Source organism: Ranitomeya imitator, chromosome 4 (genome assembly GCF_032444005.1).
Source record: "Ranitomeya imitator isolate aRanImi1 chromosome 4, aRanImi1.pri, whole genome shotgun sequence".
Classification (NCBI taxonomy): Eukaryota; Metazoa; Chordata; class Amphibia; order Anura; family Dendrobatidae; genus Ranitomeya; species Ranitomeya imitator.
The window spans coordinates 633,619,769-633,634,262 of NC_091285.1; the positions used below are offsets into that span (position 1 = coordinate 633,619,769).

Sequence of the window (14,494 nt, forward strand, 5' to 3'; positions counted from 1 at the left end):
TACTTCTGCATACGCTCTGTATTCTGCGTCGGCGAGCGCGTCAAAACAACGCATCCGCATACATCCGCATGTCCTCCGTACCCAATGTTAAAGATATGTATCCAGGACGCATGCAGAAATATGTGGAAGTAGGCGGTGTGGGGCTTAGCGGAGGACGCACGCAGCCCTCCGCAAAGCCCCCGAACGCTAATGTGAACTTAGCCTTAAAAAGTTGTCTATATGCTGCAGGGCAGGACCCGTCCTCCAGACCAGAGTTGCATTTTGCCGCCAAAAGACAACTATTCTGAAGTAGGAAGTTTTCAATAGTGTAGTGGAAATGGGTTTCCTAAACCCAATAGCTCCCTTAACCCCTTTCTGCCATCAGACGTACTATTGCGTCCATGGGGGGTGGGCCCTACTTCCCAAGGACGCAATAGTACGTCATATGCGATCGGCAGCGCTCACGGGGGGAGCGGCGCCGATCGCGGCCGGGTGTCAGCTGCCTATCGCAGCTGACATCCGGCACTATGTGCCAGGAGCGGTCACGGACCGCCCCCGGCACATTAACCCCCGGCACACCGCGATCAAATATGATCGCGATGTGCCGGCGGTGCAGGGAAGCACCGCGCAGGGAGGGGGCTCCCTGCGGGCTTCCCTGAGCCCCCCGCAGCAACGCGATGTAATCGCGTTGCTGCAAGGGTCTTACCGCCCTCCCTCCCTGCTCCAGGTCCCGGATCCAAGATGGCCGCGGATCCAGGTCCTGCAGGGAGGGAGGTGGCTTCACAGAGCCTGCTCAGAGCAGGCACTGTGAAGCCTGCGCTGCTGCATGTCAGATCAGTGATCTGACAGAGTGCTGTGCAAACTGTCAGATCACTGATCTGTGATGTCCCCCCCTGGGACAAAGTAAAAAAGTAAAAAAAAAAATTTCCAAATGTGTAAAAAAAAAAATATATATATATTCCTAAATAATGAAAAAAAAAAAAAAATATTCCCATAAATACATTTCTTCATCTAAATAAAAAAAAAACAAAACAATAAAAGTACACATATTTAGTATCGCCGCGTCCGTATCGACTCGCCCTATAAAACTGGCACACTAGTTAACCCCTTCAGTAAACACCGTAAGAAAAAAAAAAAAAAAACGAGGCAAAAAACGACGCTTTATTATCATACCGCCGAACAAAAAGTGGAATAACACGCGATCAAAAAGACAGATATAAATAACCATGGTACCGCTGAAAGCGTCATCTTGTCCCGCAAAAAACGAGCCGCCATTCAGCAACATCAGCAAAAAAATAAAAAAGTTATAGTCTTGAGAATAAAGCGATGCCAAAATAATTATTTTTTCTATAAAATAGTTTTTATCGTATAAAAGCGCCAAAACATATAAAAATGATATAAATGAGATGTCGCTGTAATCGTACTGACCCGAAGAATAAAACTGCTTTATCAATTTTACCAAACGCGGAACGGTATAAACGCCTCCCCCAAAAGAAATTCATGAATAGCTGGTTTTTGGTCATTCTGTGTCACAAAAATCGGAATAAAAAGCGATCAAAAAATGTCACGTGCCCGAAAATGTTACCAATAAAAACGTCAACTCGTCCTGCAAAAAACAAGACCTCACATGACTGTGTGGACCAAAATATGGAAAAATTATAGCTCTCAAAATGTGGTAACGCAAAAAATATTTTTTGCAATAAAAAGCGTCTTTCAGTGTGTGACGGCTGCCAATCATAAAAATCCGCTAAAAAACCCGCTATAAAAGTAAATCAAACCCCCCTTCATCACCCCCTTAGTTAGGGAAAAATAAAAAAATGTATTTATTTCCATTTTCCCATTAGGGCTAGGGTTAGGGCTAGGGTTAGGGCTAGGGTTAGGGCTAGGGCTAGGGTTAGGGCTAGGGTTAGGGCTAGGGTTAGGGCTAGGGTTAGGGTTAGGGCTAGGGTTAGGGTTGGGGCTAGGGTTAGGGCTAGGGTTAGGGCTAGGGTTAGGGCTAGGGTTAGGGCTAGGGCTACAGTTTGGGTTGGGGCTAAAGTTACAGTTAGGGTTTAGATTACATTTACAGTTGGGAATAGGGTTGGGATTAGGGTTAGGGGTGTGTCAGGGTTAGAGGTGTGGTTAGGGTTACCGTTGGAATTAGGGTTAGGGGAGTGTTTGGATTAGGGTTTCAGTTATAATTGGGGGGTTTCCACTGTTTAGGCACATCAGGGGCTCTCCAAAAGCGACATGGCGTCCGATCTCAATTCCAGCCAATTCTGCGTTGAAAAAGTAAAACAGTGCTTCTTTCCTTCCGAGCTCACCCGCGTGCCCAAACAGGGGTTTACCCCAACATATGGGGTATCAGCGTACTCAGGACAAATAGGACAACAACTGTTGGGGTCCAATTTCTCCTGTTACCCTCGGGAAAATACAAAACTGGGGGCTAAAAAATAATTTTTGTGGGAAAAAATTTTTGTTTTATTTTTACGGCTCTCCATTATAAACCTCTGTGAAGCCCTTGGTGGGTCAAAGCGCTCACCACACATCTAGATAAGTTCCTTAGGGGGTCTACTTTCCAAAATGGTGTCACTTGTGAATGGTTTCTACTATTTAGGTACATTAGGGGCTCTGCAAACGCAACATGGCGTCTCATCTCAATTCCTGTCAATTTTGCATTGAAAAGTCAAACGGCGCTCCTTCCTTTCCGAGCTCTCCCATCCGCCCAAACAGTGGTTTACCCCAACATATGGGGTATCAGCGTACTCAGGACAAATTGTACAACAACTTTTGGGGTCCAATTTCTTCTCTTACCCTTGGAAAAATAAAAAATTGGGGGCGAAAAGATAATTTTTGTGAAAAAATATGATTTTTTTATTTTTACGGTTCTGCATTATAAACTTCTGTGAAGCACTGAGTGGGTCAAAGTGCTCACCACACCTCTAGATAAGTTCCTTAGGGGGTCTACTTTCCAAAATGGTGTCACTTGTGGGGGGTTTCAATGTTTAGGCACATCAGTGGCTTTCCAAACGCAACATGGCATCCCATCTCAATTCCTGTCAATTTTGCATTGAAAAGTCAAACGGCGCTCCTTCCCTTCCGAGCTCTCCCATCCGCCCAAACAGTGGTTTACCCCCACATATGGGGTATCAGCTTACTCAGGACAAATTTTACAACAACTTTTGGGGTCCAATTTCTTCTCTTACCCTTGGAAAAATAACAAATTGGGGGCGAAAAGATAATTTTTGTGAAAAAATATGATTTTTTATTTTTACGGTTCTACATTATAAACTTCTGTGAAGCACTTGGTGGGTGAAAGAGCTCACCACACCTCTAGATATGTTCCTTAGGGGGTCTACTTTCCAAAATGGTGTCACTTGTGGGGGGTTTCAATGTTTAGGCACATCAGGGGCTCTCCAAACGAAACATGGCGTCCCATCTCAATTCCAGTCAATTTTGCATTGAAAAGTCAAATGGCGCTCCTTCGCTTCCGAGCTGTGCCATGCGCCCAAACAGTGGTTTACCCCCACATGTGGGGTATTGGCGTACTCAGGACAAATTGTACAACAATGATTGCGGTCCATTTTCTCCTGTTACCCTTGGTAAAATAAAACAAATTGGAGCTGAATTAAATTTTTTGTGAAAAAAAGTTAAATGTTCATTTTTATTTAAACATTCAAAAAATTCCTGTGAAGCACCAGAAGGGTTAATAAACTTATTGAATGTGGTTTTAAGCACCTTGAGGGGTGTAGTTTTTAGAATGGTGTCACACTTGGGTATTTTCTATCATATAGACCCCTCAAAATGACTTCAAATGAGATGTGGTCCCTAAAAAAAAATGGTGTTGTAGAAATGAGAAATTGCTGGTCAACTTTTCACCCTTATAACTCCCTAACAAAAAAAAATTTTGGTTCCAAAATTGTGCTGATGTAAAGTAGACATGTGGGAAATGTTACTTATTAAGTATTTTGTGGGACATATCTCTGTGATTTAATTGCATAAAAATTCAAAGTTGAAAAATTGCAAAATTTTCATAATTTTCGCCAAATTTCCGTTTTTTTCACAAATAAACGCAGGTACTATCAAAGAATTTTTACCATTGTCATGAAGTACAATATGTCACGAGAAAACAATGTCAGATTCACTGGGATCCGTTGAAGCGTTCCAGAGTTATAACCTCATAAAGGGACAGTGCTCAGAATTGTAAAAATTGGCCCGGTCATTAACGTGCAAACCACCCTTGGGGGTAAAGGGGTTAAAGCGAACCTGTCACCATTATTTTGACAATGCCTTTAGTTTACAGTACTTAGCAAAATCCTGCTGACAGGGACTTGAACATAGTATGCCAGCACTTCCAGATGCTCGGATAACACCCGCTCATGCTCGGATAAGACGTTATCTGAGCACGTTAGCTCATCACTAACTCAACACCCAACATGAGGCCTTTTTTTGACCCATGGGTGTATGTTCTCTGCAAATCGTAAGCTATGATACTATCTCTTTCTAAAGCTTAAGGGACCGCTCCGGTGTTTTTCAATTTCACCACTGGAGTGGTGCAACTAATGTAAGTTCCCTGAGTGCAGACTTATACTTACCAGCCGCTATCTTCAGCTCTTCCCGGGACCACTCCGGTCCCACCCCACCATCTTGTGACCACAACTTCTTACTGACTGGAAGTCAGAGGTAACGGTCACAAGCTCTCAATGTAAGACTATAGTACCGTGCGGTGTAGCACAGCCTGGGATGACAGGACGTCAGAAAACATAACAGTGGGGTCCTTTTAATGCTGTAAGAGGGTGGCCGATCAATTTTCAACCCTGTTGCGACGTTAATATCTGTCAGGCATTTCCAGTGATGCTGCTGGTGCTGCTGGGGTCCGCCACAGATCTCTGGGGGGGTCTTAGTAGTTGAACGCAACAAAAGGGATTTTCCAAAGCAGGCGAGTCCTTTAATGTGAGACGATTCTGTAATTTCCTGCCATCCTACGGCTATATTTGCTGAGCGCCAGATTAACTGGAATTTTTGGACCATCAGGCGGGGGAAATAATAATATCCCTCTGCACTGGTTATATATAGCTGGGTATCACCGCATGAGCCCCACTAAGCACACGGGACACATTACACCACCCAACCACACTCCATTTTACTTGGAAAGGATAAGACATAACTGTGGCAACAACGTTTTTAACTAAACAGTAACGTTATAATACCGCGCTGAAGGACGTCCTTACATTGTGGTGAACGGACAGTAAAAGGGAAAAATGAGTCAAGTAACTTTACAGAGGCAATGTCTGTGATAATTCAGAGTAAGGGCTAAGATGGGCACACAGAAAGCACAAAACCCATTATTGTCAGCGTGTGAGTGCACATGGCCAATTGTCCACATGGACAATCATCAAAAATTGTAGAATCCTCTATTCTGGTCCATATTACTGCAGCCATGACACCCGTCCTCACTGTTGATGACCACATGGACCTGCACATTGAACCATTCATGCAATTTACAGATGTAATTGGCCCTTTTTTTAATACTTCCGCTTGAACTGGCCTTATGGGTATTTGCGTGTGTCCATACTATAAATGAAAAGGTCCGACCCGACTGTGGAACTAAGGACCTGAACTGACGGCTTCTCAAGATTCTAAAATAAGATTCTATTTCAGTTTGTTCCTTTAAAAGTAATTTTTCAGCAGAGTTTTACTAACCCATCAGAGTTGAATGATGTAAGAACAGAGACCCCAATTCCAGCGATGTGTCACTTACTGGGCTGCTTGCTGCAGTTTTTACAAAATGGTTGTTTTAGCTGCTGCAGATGTACCAGTGCTCTGAATGCTGAGTTCTATATAAACCCATCTGAAGCAATGACTGATTGGCATCTTTCTGTGTACACTGTGCATAGGCAGAAAGTTGCCAATCAGTGCTGGGGGGTGGTTAATCCAGAGTTCATGAATTCAGATGACCACAAGGCAGCAGGTTTACTGGTCCTCTAGTCGCCTGTTGATAAAACAGTGATTCCAGAGGCACAACGCTGGAATCGTGCTCTCTGTTTCTATATTATGCTGCTCATAGGTGGCAAAAAGCTGCTGACATTCCCTTTAAAATGCTCATGCGCATTTGATAGTTGTTTGATGAGCGAGTTATTGGCCCCTGTAAACATTGATTGATCGGTCACACCAAAATTGGTGCATTTGGCCAACTTTCATGTAATGTATATGGGGGCTTTAAGACCCTCGATGGGCCTGAGACTTGAAAAATGTCTCCTGATAGGTTCATCTGAAACTGGCCTATGGATAATGCTGTAGATTTGCAGTCCTGTAAAAGCACAGATAAAGCATGTGATAAGATCAATTGGGGCTAATGATAAACTCAGCGTCCTATATCTGACAAGCATATATTTATAGAGCGACCATTATATTCTACACACTGTAGTATCATGTAATGGCGTGTGCTATAACTGGAGAAAGAAAGGCATGGAGCGCACATGCGAAACTCAGACATTAGTCTCTTGTGGTTAAGCAAAATGTACAAAACTCGAGGTTCTCAGTAAACATTATGATTAGACTAATGATCAGCCCGCTGCCACGTCATGGTAAACTTCTTAGTAGGTCCCTCACTTAAAGGGGTGGTCCGAAACTAACATTGATTTTAATCCTAAATGTCTATCTATTTAATGTAATAGTCTAACTGATTTTCTAATACACTTTGATTAAAAAGTTTCCACCGTTTCCTATCTATTCTCTCTAACTGCTTTATTTTTTTTTACTTCTTTTATGATGACATTTTGTCTGAGAATCCACAGTGCATGCAGTGATACTCAAATGGGACATCATCACAGGTCACAGGCTACAGTCACTGTTGCAGTCCATATCCTCACCTTGAAATGAAGCATTTCAGGGGCTGGACTAGTCCCTACTCTTCTAATCATGCGTTGGTTGTCAATCCTAACTTATGCTTAGTATAATCTCCAAGCGAGATATTCCTTTTCAATGTGCAGTGACAGTGCGCTCCCTCACTGGCTCTAAGGGCACACTTACACAATCAACATTTGGTTAGTATTTTACATCATTATTTGCAAGCCAAAATAAGGAGTGGAACAATGAGAGGAAAAGTATAATAGAAACACGTCACCACTTCTGCATTTTTCATCCACTCCTGGTTTTGGCTTACAAATACTGATGTATAGTACTGACCAAATACTGAACATGTGAATGTGGCCTAATGAGAAGTGACAAGCAGTAAAATAGCGCAGCATCAGTGCGGATTGAAAAAGAGAGAAAGCAGGAGAGCAGGGGCCAACCCAACCTCCAGCACAGACGTCACTGTGATGTCAGGGGAGTGCTGCTCTCCCTGCTTTGCTTGCCACATTCTTATCTTTTTAGTGCGCACTGACAGTGCGCTCTCTTTCTGATTCATCACCGGTGAGGGAGCGCACTGTCACTGTGCATTGAAAACAACTGTTATACAGGGAGCTAATACTGAGCATACATAAGAATCCAGAACTGATAAAAAGAGGATTTTAACAAAAACACAACACGCATCTAGTAAGTGACACATCACTGGAATCAGGTTTTCCGTCCGTAGATTATGCTGCTCTGAGACTGGTTAGCAAAAAAATTGGGGACAGGTTCCCTTTTCAGTTATCATCATCATTACCATACTGCATAATAAAAATTGCTACCTTAATATATATTTAAGTGAACCACAAGAGACTGAAATAACTCATATCTCCAAGCATCCCTCCAAATTTCCTCCTATTAGTAAAACTGATATAAGTCGGCATTGTTTACATCTGATGTGTTCATTTACGTTTTTCTGTTCCATCATAACAGCAGAAAGTCAAAAAAAGATGTGTCCACCCTTATACCAGACAGGATAGTATTGCATGTTGTGTTTTTTTTGTCTGGATCTGTGACAGAAACACCAACGCAGATGTGTGCAGACAAAGCCATTACCAATGCTACGAACAGCACTCTACCTCATTGGTCTCTGACCTGCGGCTCTCCAACAATATCTACACCATGACCCAAGGGCTGAGCATGATCCTTAAACCTAAGACCTTGCAATTAAAACAAAAATATTTTTATATATTTTTTTAAATTATAATTAGGATTACAAAAATTAGCATTCTTTTTTAGTAGGTAAAGAATTTTTCTTTGCTCCTCAAATTAATTTTGACCTATCGAATCCGACCATAAAGTCACCAAGGATATACTCTGATTTGGTCAAATTGCCATTGACGTTTTGCATCACATAATTCCCACACTGCATATCATAACTTTTTAAACTAACCTTCCATTCATAACGATTAACGAGTCACAAAAAGAGCAAATTTTGAAGCTTGCTTGTGATTAAAATACAAAAGAAGAATCACATAATAAAAAGAACCGACATGGCGCTCTAAAAACACCCTAACACACACTGTGCAAAACCACGTGAGTAATGGTAAATGGTAACGATAAGGTGTAATGGTAAAATCAATCATATTGAGTCTTCGACACAGATGACATCAAGGTGACCTAATTCCCCTCAGCCTTGACATCAACATGACCAAATTCTACTCTGCCTTGACATCAAGGTGACCAAATTCTACTCTGCCTTGACATCAAGGTGACCAAATTCTACTCTGCCTTGACATCAAGGTGACCAAATTCTACTCTGCCTTGACATCAAGGTGACCAAATTCTACTCTGCCTTGACATCAAGGTGACCAAATTCTACTCTGCCTTGACATCAACGTGACCGAATTCTAATCTGCCTTGACATCAAGGTGACCAAATTCTACTCTGTCTTGACATCAAGGTGACCAAATTCTACTCCGCCTTGACATCAAGGTGACCAAATTCTACTCCGCCTTGACATCAAGGTGACCAAATTCTACTCCGCCTTGACATCACAGTGACCAAATTCTACGCCGCCTTGACATCAAGGTGACCAAATTCCCCTCTGCCTTGAGATCTTGGCTGTCGAATACCATAAAGACCAAAAGTATTTTGCAAAGATAACATTACCATTGATAAGAAGTGTGATCAAGAATATTCCAGAGTTCCAGAAGCGCAGCATATCAGCAGTTCTATGTCATCCAGTGTGTCCAGGAGAAGAGACTCTCTCTAGTAAACTCTGTAGTATCTCGGTCTTATACACAGCACTATATGTCCTCTGTACTTGCTTCTTATCTGGCTTCACATGACTGAAATCTTCCTATCTGCATTCAGTTCTTCTAAGTACCGTAGGGCAGGTTTTCGGGTGCACCGCCACTATATGCTCTTACTTTCTCGTCTCTCTATAGAAATCTTCATTCACTCTGTGTCAGTCTGTTGTATCCTTCCTGCTCAATGCCCTCGCTCATTCTGTGTACATTTAGGGGAAGTGACTGAACTAGGGGGGTGTAAGAGTGAGGTCATCATCAGGATACAGAAATGAGGAGTGATGGGAGGTGTGGAGGCGAAGAGGAAAAAGAGGAGGAGAAACCTAAAAAGAGAAAAAGTACAACAAAATAAGAAAGTAATAAAATTACATGGGTGTGATATATGATAAGTATCAGCCTGGCAGCATAACAAGTAACTACTGAGCTGGAAAGCTAGAGTCATCAGTGGTGTTGGGTGCTTATAATGACACGTAAGAGTTTATGCTTTTTCAAAGCAATTCATGATAACATGAGCTAACATAGAAACTGAACGTAAAAGTCAGCGTTTATAAAAGTCCTTAATATGTGATATAAAGTAGTGTTGTGGGGACAGGTATTTCCTGGACTCATCAGTCTCCCCCTGACTAAAGCTTGACATATTTATTAAAGACTAGATGGTGGCCCGATTCTAACGCATCGGGTATTCTAGAATATGCATGTCCACGTAGTATATTGTCCAGCCACGTAGTATATTGCCCAGCCACGTAGTATATTGCCCAGCTATGTAGTATATTGCCCATCGATGTAGTATATTGTCCAGCGACGTAGTATATTGCCCAGTCACGTAGTATATTGCCGAGCCATGTAGTATATTGCACAGCGACGTAGTATATTGCCCAGTCACGTAGTATATTGCACAGCCACGTAGTATATTGCCCAGTAACGTAGTATATTGCCCAGTCACATAGTATATTGCCCAGTCACGTAGTATATTGCCAAGCCACGTAGTATATTGCACAGCGACGTAGTATATTGCCCAGTCACGTAGTATATTGCCGAGCCACGTAGTATATTGCACAGCCACGTAGTATATTGCCCAGTCACGTAGTATATTGCCGAGCCATGTAGTATATTGCACAGCGACGTAGTATATTGCCCAGCCACATAGTATACAGCACAGAGCCACGTAGTATATTGCCCAGTCACATAGTATATTGCCCAGCCACGTAGTATACAGCACAGAGCCACGTAGTATATTGCACAGCGACGTGGTATACAGCACAGAGCCACGTAGTATATTGCACAGCGAGGTAGTATATTGTCCAGCCACGTAGTATATTGTCCAGCCACGTAGTATATTGCACAGCGACGTTGTATATTGCCCAGCCTTGTAGTTTACAGCACAGAGCCACGTAGGATATTGCCCAGTGACGTACTATATTACCGAGCCACGTATGTCATAGGTTTAAAAAATAAACATACTCACCTAACGATCCGAGGGCCCCTTGTAGTTGAACATACCATTCTGGTCGCTGCTCCTCAGCGTCCCGTCTCTCCGCTTCCTGGGATCCACTGTGCAGATGGGCGCGCGGCTGGCGCCATACTGCGTTCCCAGGATGCTTTGCGAAATTACCCATATGACTTAGTGGTCTCGCGAGACCACTAGGTATTATGGGTAATTTCGCAAAGCATCGCTGGGAAAGGAAGATGGCGGCAGGCGCGAGCGGCTCAGCGGACAACGGAGGGTGAGTATAGCAGGTTTTTTGTTTTTGTACTGTTTTTAACATTACTTTCTTATACTATTGATGCTGCATAGGCAGCATCAATAGTAAAAGGTTGGGGACACACAGGGTTAATAGCGGCGGTAACGGAATGCGTTACCGCCGGCATTAACCCTGTGTTAGCGGTGACCGGAGGGGAGTATGGAGCGGGCGCCGGGGACACTGACTGCGGGGAGTAAGCAGCGGAGCGCCGGGGACACTGACTGCGGGGAACGGAGCGCCGGGGACACTGACTGCAGGGAGCGGAGCGCCAGGGACACTGACTGCAGGGAGCGGAGCGCCGGGGATGCTGACTGCGGGGAGCGGGCGCCGGCCACTGACTGCGGGGAGTATAGAGCGACCATTTTCTTCCGGACTGTGCCCGTCGCTGATTGGTCGTGGCTGTTTTGCGGCGACCAATCAGCGACTTGGATTTCCATGATAGACAGAGGCCACGACCAATGAATATCCGTGACAGAAGGACAGACAGACAGGTGGAAGTACCCCTTAGACAATTATGTATATAGATGTTTTTGTGGTTCAATAATATGTGCATATAATAGGTAATATCTATATATATAATTATCTAAGGGGCACTTCGTCTGTCTGTCACGGAAATCCCAAGTCGCTGATTGGTCGTGGCCAGCGGCCGTGACCAATCAGCGACGGGCACAGTCCAGCCGCGAAATGGCTGCTCCCTACTCCCCTGCACACAGTGTCCCCTCCATACTCCCCCACCCCCAGTCAGCGCCCGCCGCCCACATAGTGTTTTAGCAGTCCGTTACACAGACTGCGTTACACCGCGGCATAACATGGTGTAACGCAGTCTGTTAACGCTGCTATTAACACTGTGTGACGAACCTTTTACGATTGATGCTGCCTATGCAACATCAATAGTAAAAAGATATAATGTTAAAAATAATTAAAAAAATAATAAAAAATGGTGCTATTCTCACCCTCCGGTGTCCACCGATGCGCGCGAGCGGCGAGGCTGCCACCAGCTTCCGTTCCCAGAGTTGCATTGCAAAATTACCCAGATGACTTAGCGGTCTCGCTAAGTCCGTCTCAAAAGTGACCAAAACATCAGCCAGAAAGCATTGGTAATCTGATGTGGTCTGTGGTCCCCACCTGCAGAACCACTCCTTTATTGAGTGTGTCTTGATAATTGCCAATAATTTCCATCTGTTGTCTATTCCATTTGCACAGCAGCATGTGAAATTGATTGACAAACAGTGTTGGTTCCTAAGAGGACAGTTTGATTTCACAGAAGTTTGATTTATTTGGAGTTATGTTCTGTTGTTTAAGTGTTCCCTTTATTGTTTGGAGCATTGTATATATTTTGGTCTTCGCTTGGTTTTGGACTCCAAGAACCTCCTCCCCTCCTTTTATATTATTGTTATGTTTGTTGTAATAATGGCCGATTTGATCAATTTAATCCAAATTGGTATTTTGTTTATTTGGTAGAATCTGAGAATATTGGGTTTGGTAAATTAGGGGAACTTCTAAGAAAGGGAAGCCTCTACAATGCTGCCGTCAAGAGAAAACGTAGCCCCGGCAGAGCCATTGGCACAGTGACCCATGACTCAGCTACAGTATGTAGGGCAGAGAAGTGGGTAAATGTAGAGGTTTTGGGGAGGTTAAGTGGAGGCGAAAAGTTTAAGGGGAGGAATGAAAGGGTGGGTGTAGGTTACAAGGGGGAATAAAAGTGGGGCTTTAAAAAGTAGGAGGGGGAGGTGGCTACCTAATCTGCACATAGTCACCATTAAGAAAGTCACCGACACCACATGGCCTGCAAGGGCGTAGCGCCCCGTAGACAAAGTCCACACACCCAACCCATCTTCATGTAGCATGCCAAAGTGTGAAGCATGAGTACCTCACCCACAGCTGCCACCAAACGCCATGTTAGAATCTTGTTTGCATCTAAGAACTGTCTGATTTTCCTGTTTGATATGATAAGTTTTTTCCTATGCAAAAACTCTGATGGTAAGGTTATGTGCACACAGCATCTTTAAGAAATTAATGCACCCGCCAAAGTTTTTCTATGCAAAGCAGCTTCACAAACAAGTTAATTATGTTTTGCTGTTGTTTTTGCAGTGCAGGTGTCTATTTTCTACTATTCAGATAACTAACGAGTGAAAAATTAGTTTATGTGCACACGTTGCAGATTTGAAAAACACAAAAATTGAGCTTAACTTGAGTTGGTACACATGCAGAGGTTAAACGCATGTTCACATTGGCCACAAAACATTAAAACCTACAAGAGAAAAAAGTAAGCAAAAACCCTGATGTAACTAAGTAAAAAAGCAAAAGTGCATTTAAATAACACAGAGTTTTTAGTAATACTGTTTTTTGATCAAAAAATAGCACAAAAGCCATCCCACCACGTCATGGTAACTCTGATAGGGACAGTCCTACACTGTCTAATAATAAAATCTTACCATGTGTCAATGTTGACCTCAGTGTGAATAAGGGCTGACACATTGCAGATTTGCCTGTGGAATTTTCTGCATGTCTTGGTAGAAAACGCAAGTAAAAATCCGTACATGTTTGGTTCATTTTTGCCACGGATTTTCATGCGTTTTTTTAATGCGGATTTGTATGCATTTTTGTAAGCTAAATAAAGATCTATTATTTAACAAAAAAAGAATTGTGATGTAATTTATTGTCCAACCTCTTCATTTACATACTCCATTGAAGAATAATGTTTACACACACAGCTAGATAGATAGATAATAGATAGATAGGTCTATAGATAGATAAATAGATAGATATCGCCTCCAGCTCAAAAATATTTCCAGAATCCATCCTTTCCTCAACTCTCACTCTACCAAAATGCTTGTGCATGCCCTAATCATCTCCCGCCTCTACTACTGCAACATCCTCCTCTGTGGCCTACCTTCTAACACTCTCGCACCGCTCCAGTCTGTCCTTAACTCTGCTGCCTGACTAATTAATCTCTCTCCTCGCTACTCCTCCGCTTCTCCTCTTTGCAAATCCCTTCACTGGCTCCCAATTTCCCATGCTTATTCGCTCCTCACTACTGACCTCCGAGTATTTTTTAGTTCTCAGAGATTTAGTTTTCCTCACCTCAGCTGAATGATTTACATCTCTTAGCCAGCTTGATTACATGTGGGGATTCCCTAGCAACCAGGCAACCCCCACGTGTACTTATGCTGGTTAACAGATGTAAATCATTCAGCTGCGGCGATGAAAACTAAATCTCCGAGCACTAAAAAATACCCGGAGGTCACCCGAGCATGCTCGGGAAATCTCGAGTAATGAATATATTCGCTCATCACTACTCCTCACCCAATCACCTCCAAGACATCTTCCGAATATCCCCCATCCTCTGGAATTCTGTGCCCCAATACGTCCTGTTATCCACCACATTTGGATCCTTCAAAAGAAACCTGAAAACCCACCTCTTCAAAGAAGCTTACAACCTGTAATGACCACACGGCCACCTCAACACCATTGGCTGCAACTCTCAACCTACTGTCTCCTTCCCAATAATCCTGTAGAATGTAAGCCCGCAAGGGCAGGGTCCTCTTCCCTCTGTACTAGTCTGTCATTGTTAGTTTGTTTACTGTAAGTGATATTTGTATTTTAATGTAACCCCTTCTCATGGAATTAATGGTGCTATATAAATAAATA

General features: G+C 43.1%; 1 protein-coding gene across 3 annotated transcripts in view; it reads right to left on the minus strand.

The window, feature by feature from the left end:
- LOC138677008 (adhesion G protein-coupled receptor E5-like) overlaps nt 1–9,307 on the minus strand; it is a 155,297-nt gene extending 145,990 nt beyond the window's left edge. For all 3 annotated transcript variants that reach the window (XM_069766785.1, XM_069766784.1, XM_069766783.1), the window contains exon 1: nt 8,965–9,307. In XM_069766785.1, the coding sequence (XP_069622886.1) occupies nt 8,965–9,016 (52 nt within the window). In that variant the 5' untranslated portion in view covers nt 9,017–9,307. The remainder of the gene's footprint in view (nt 1–8,964) is intronic.
- Nucleotides 9,308–14,494: the final 5,187 nt, after the last annotated feature.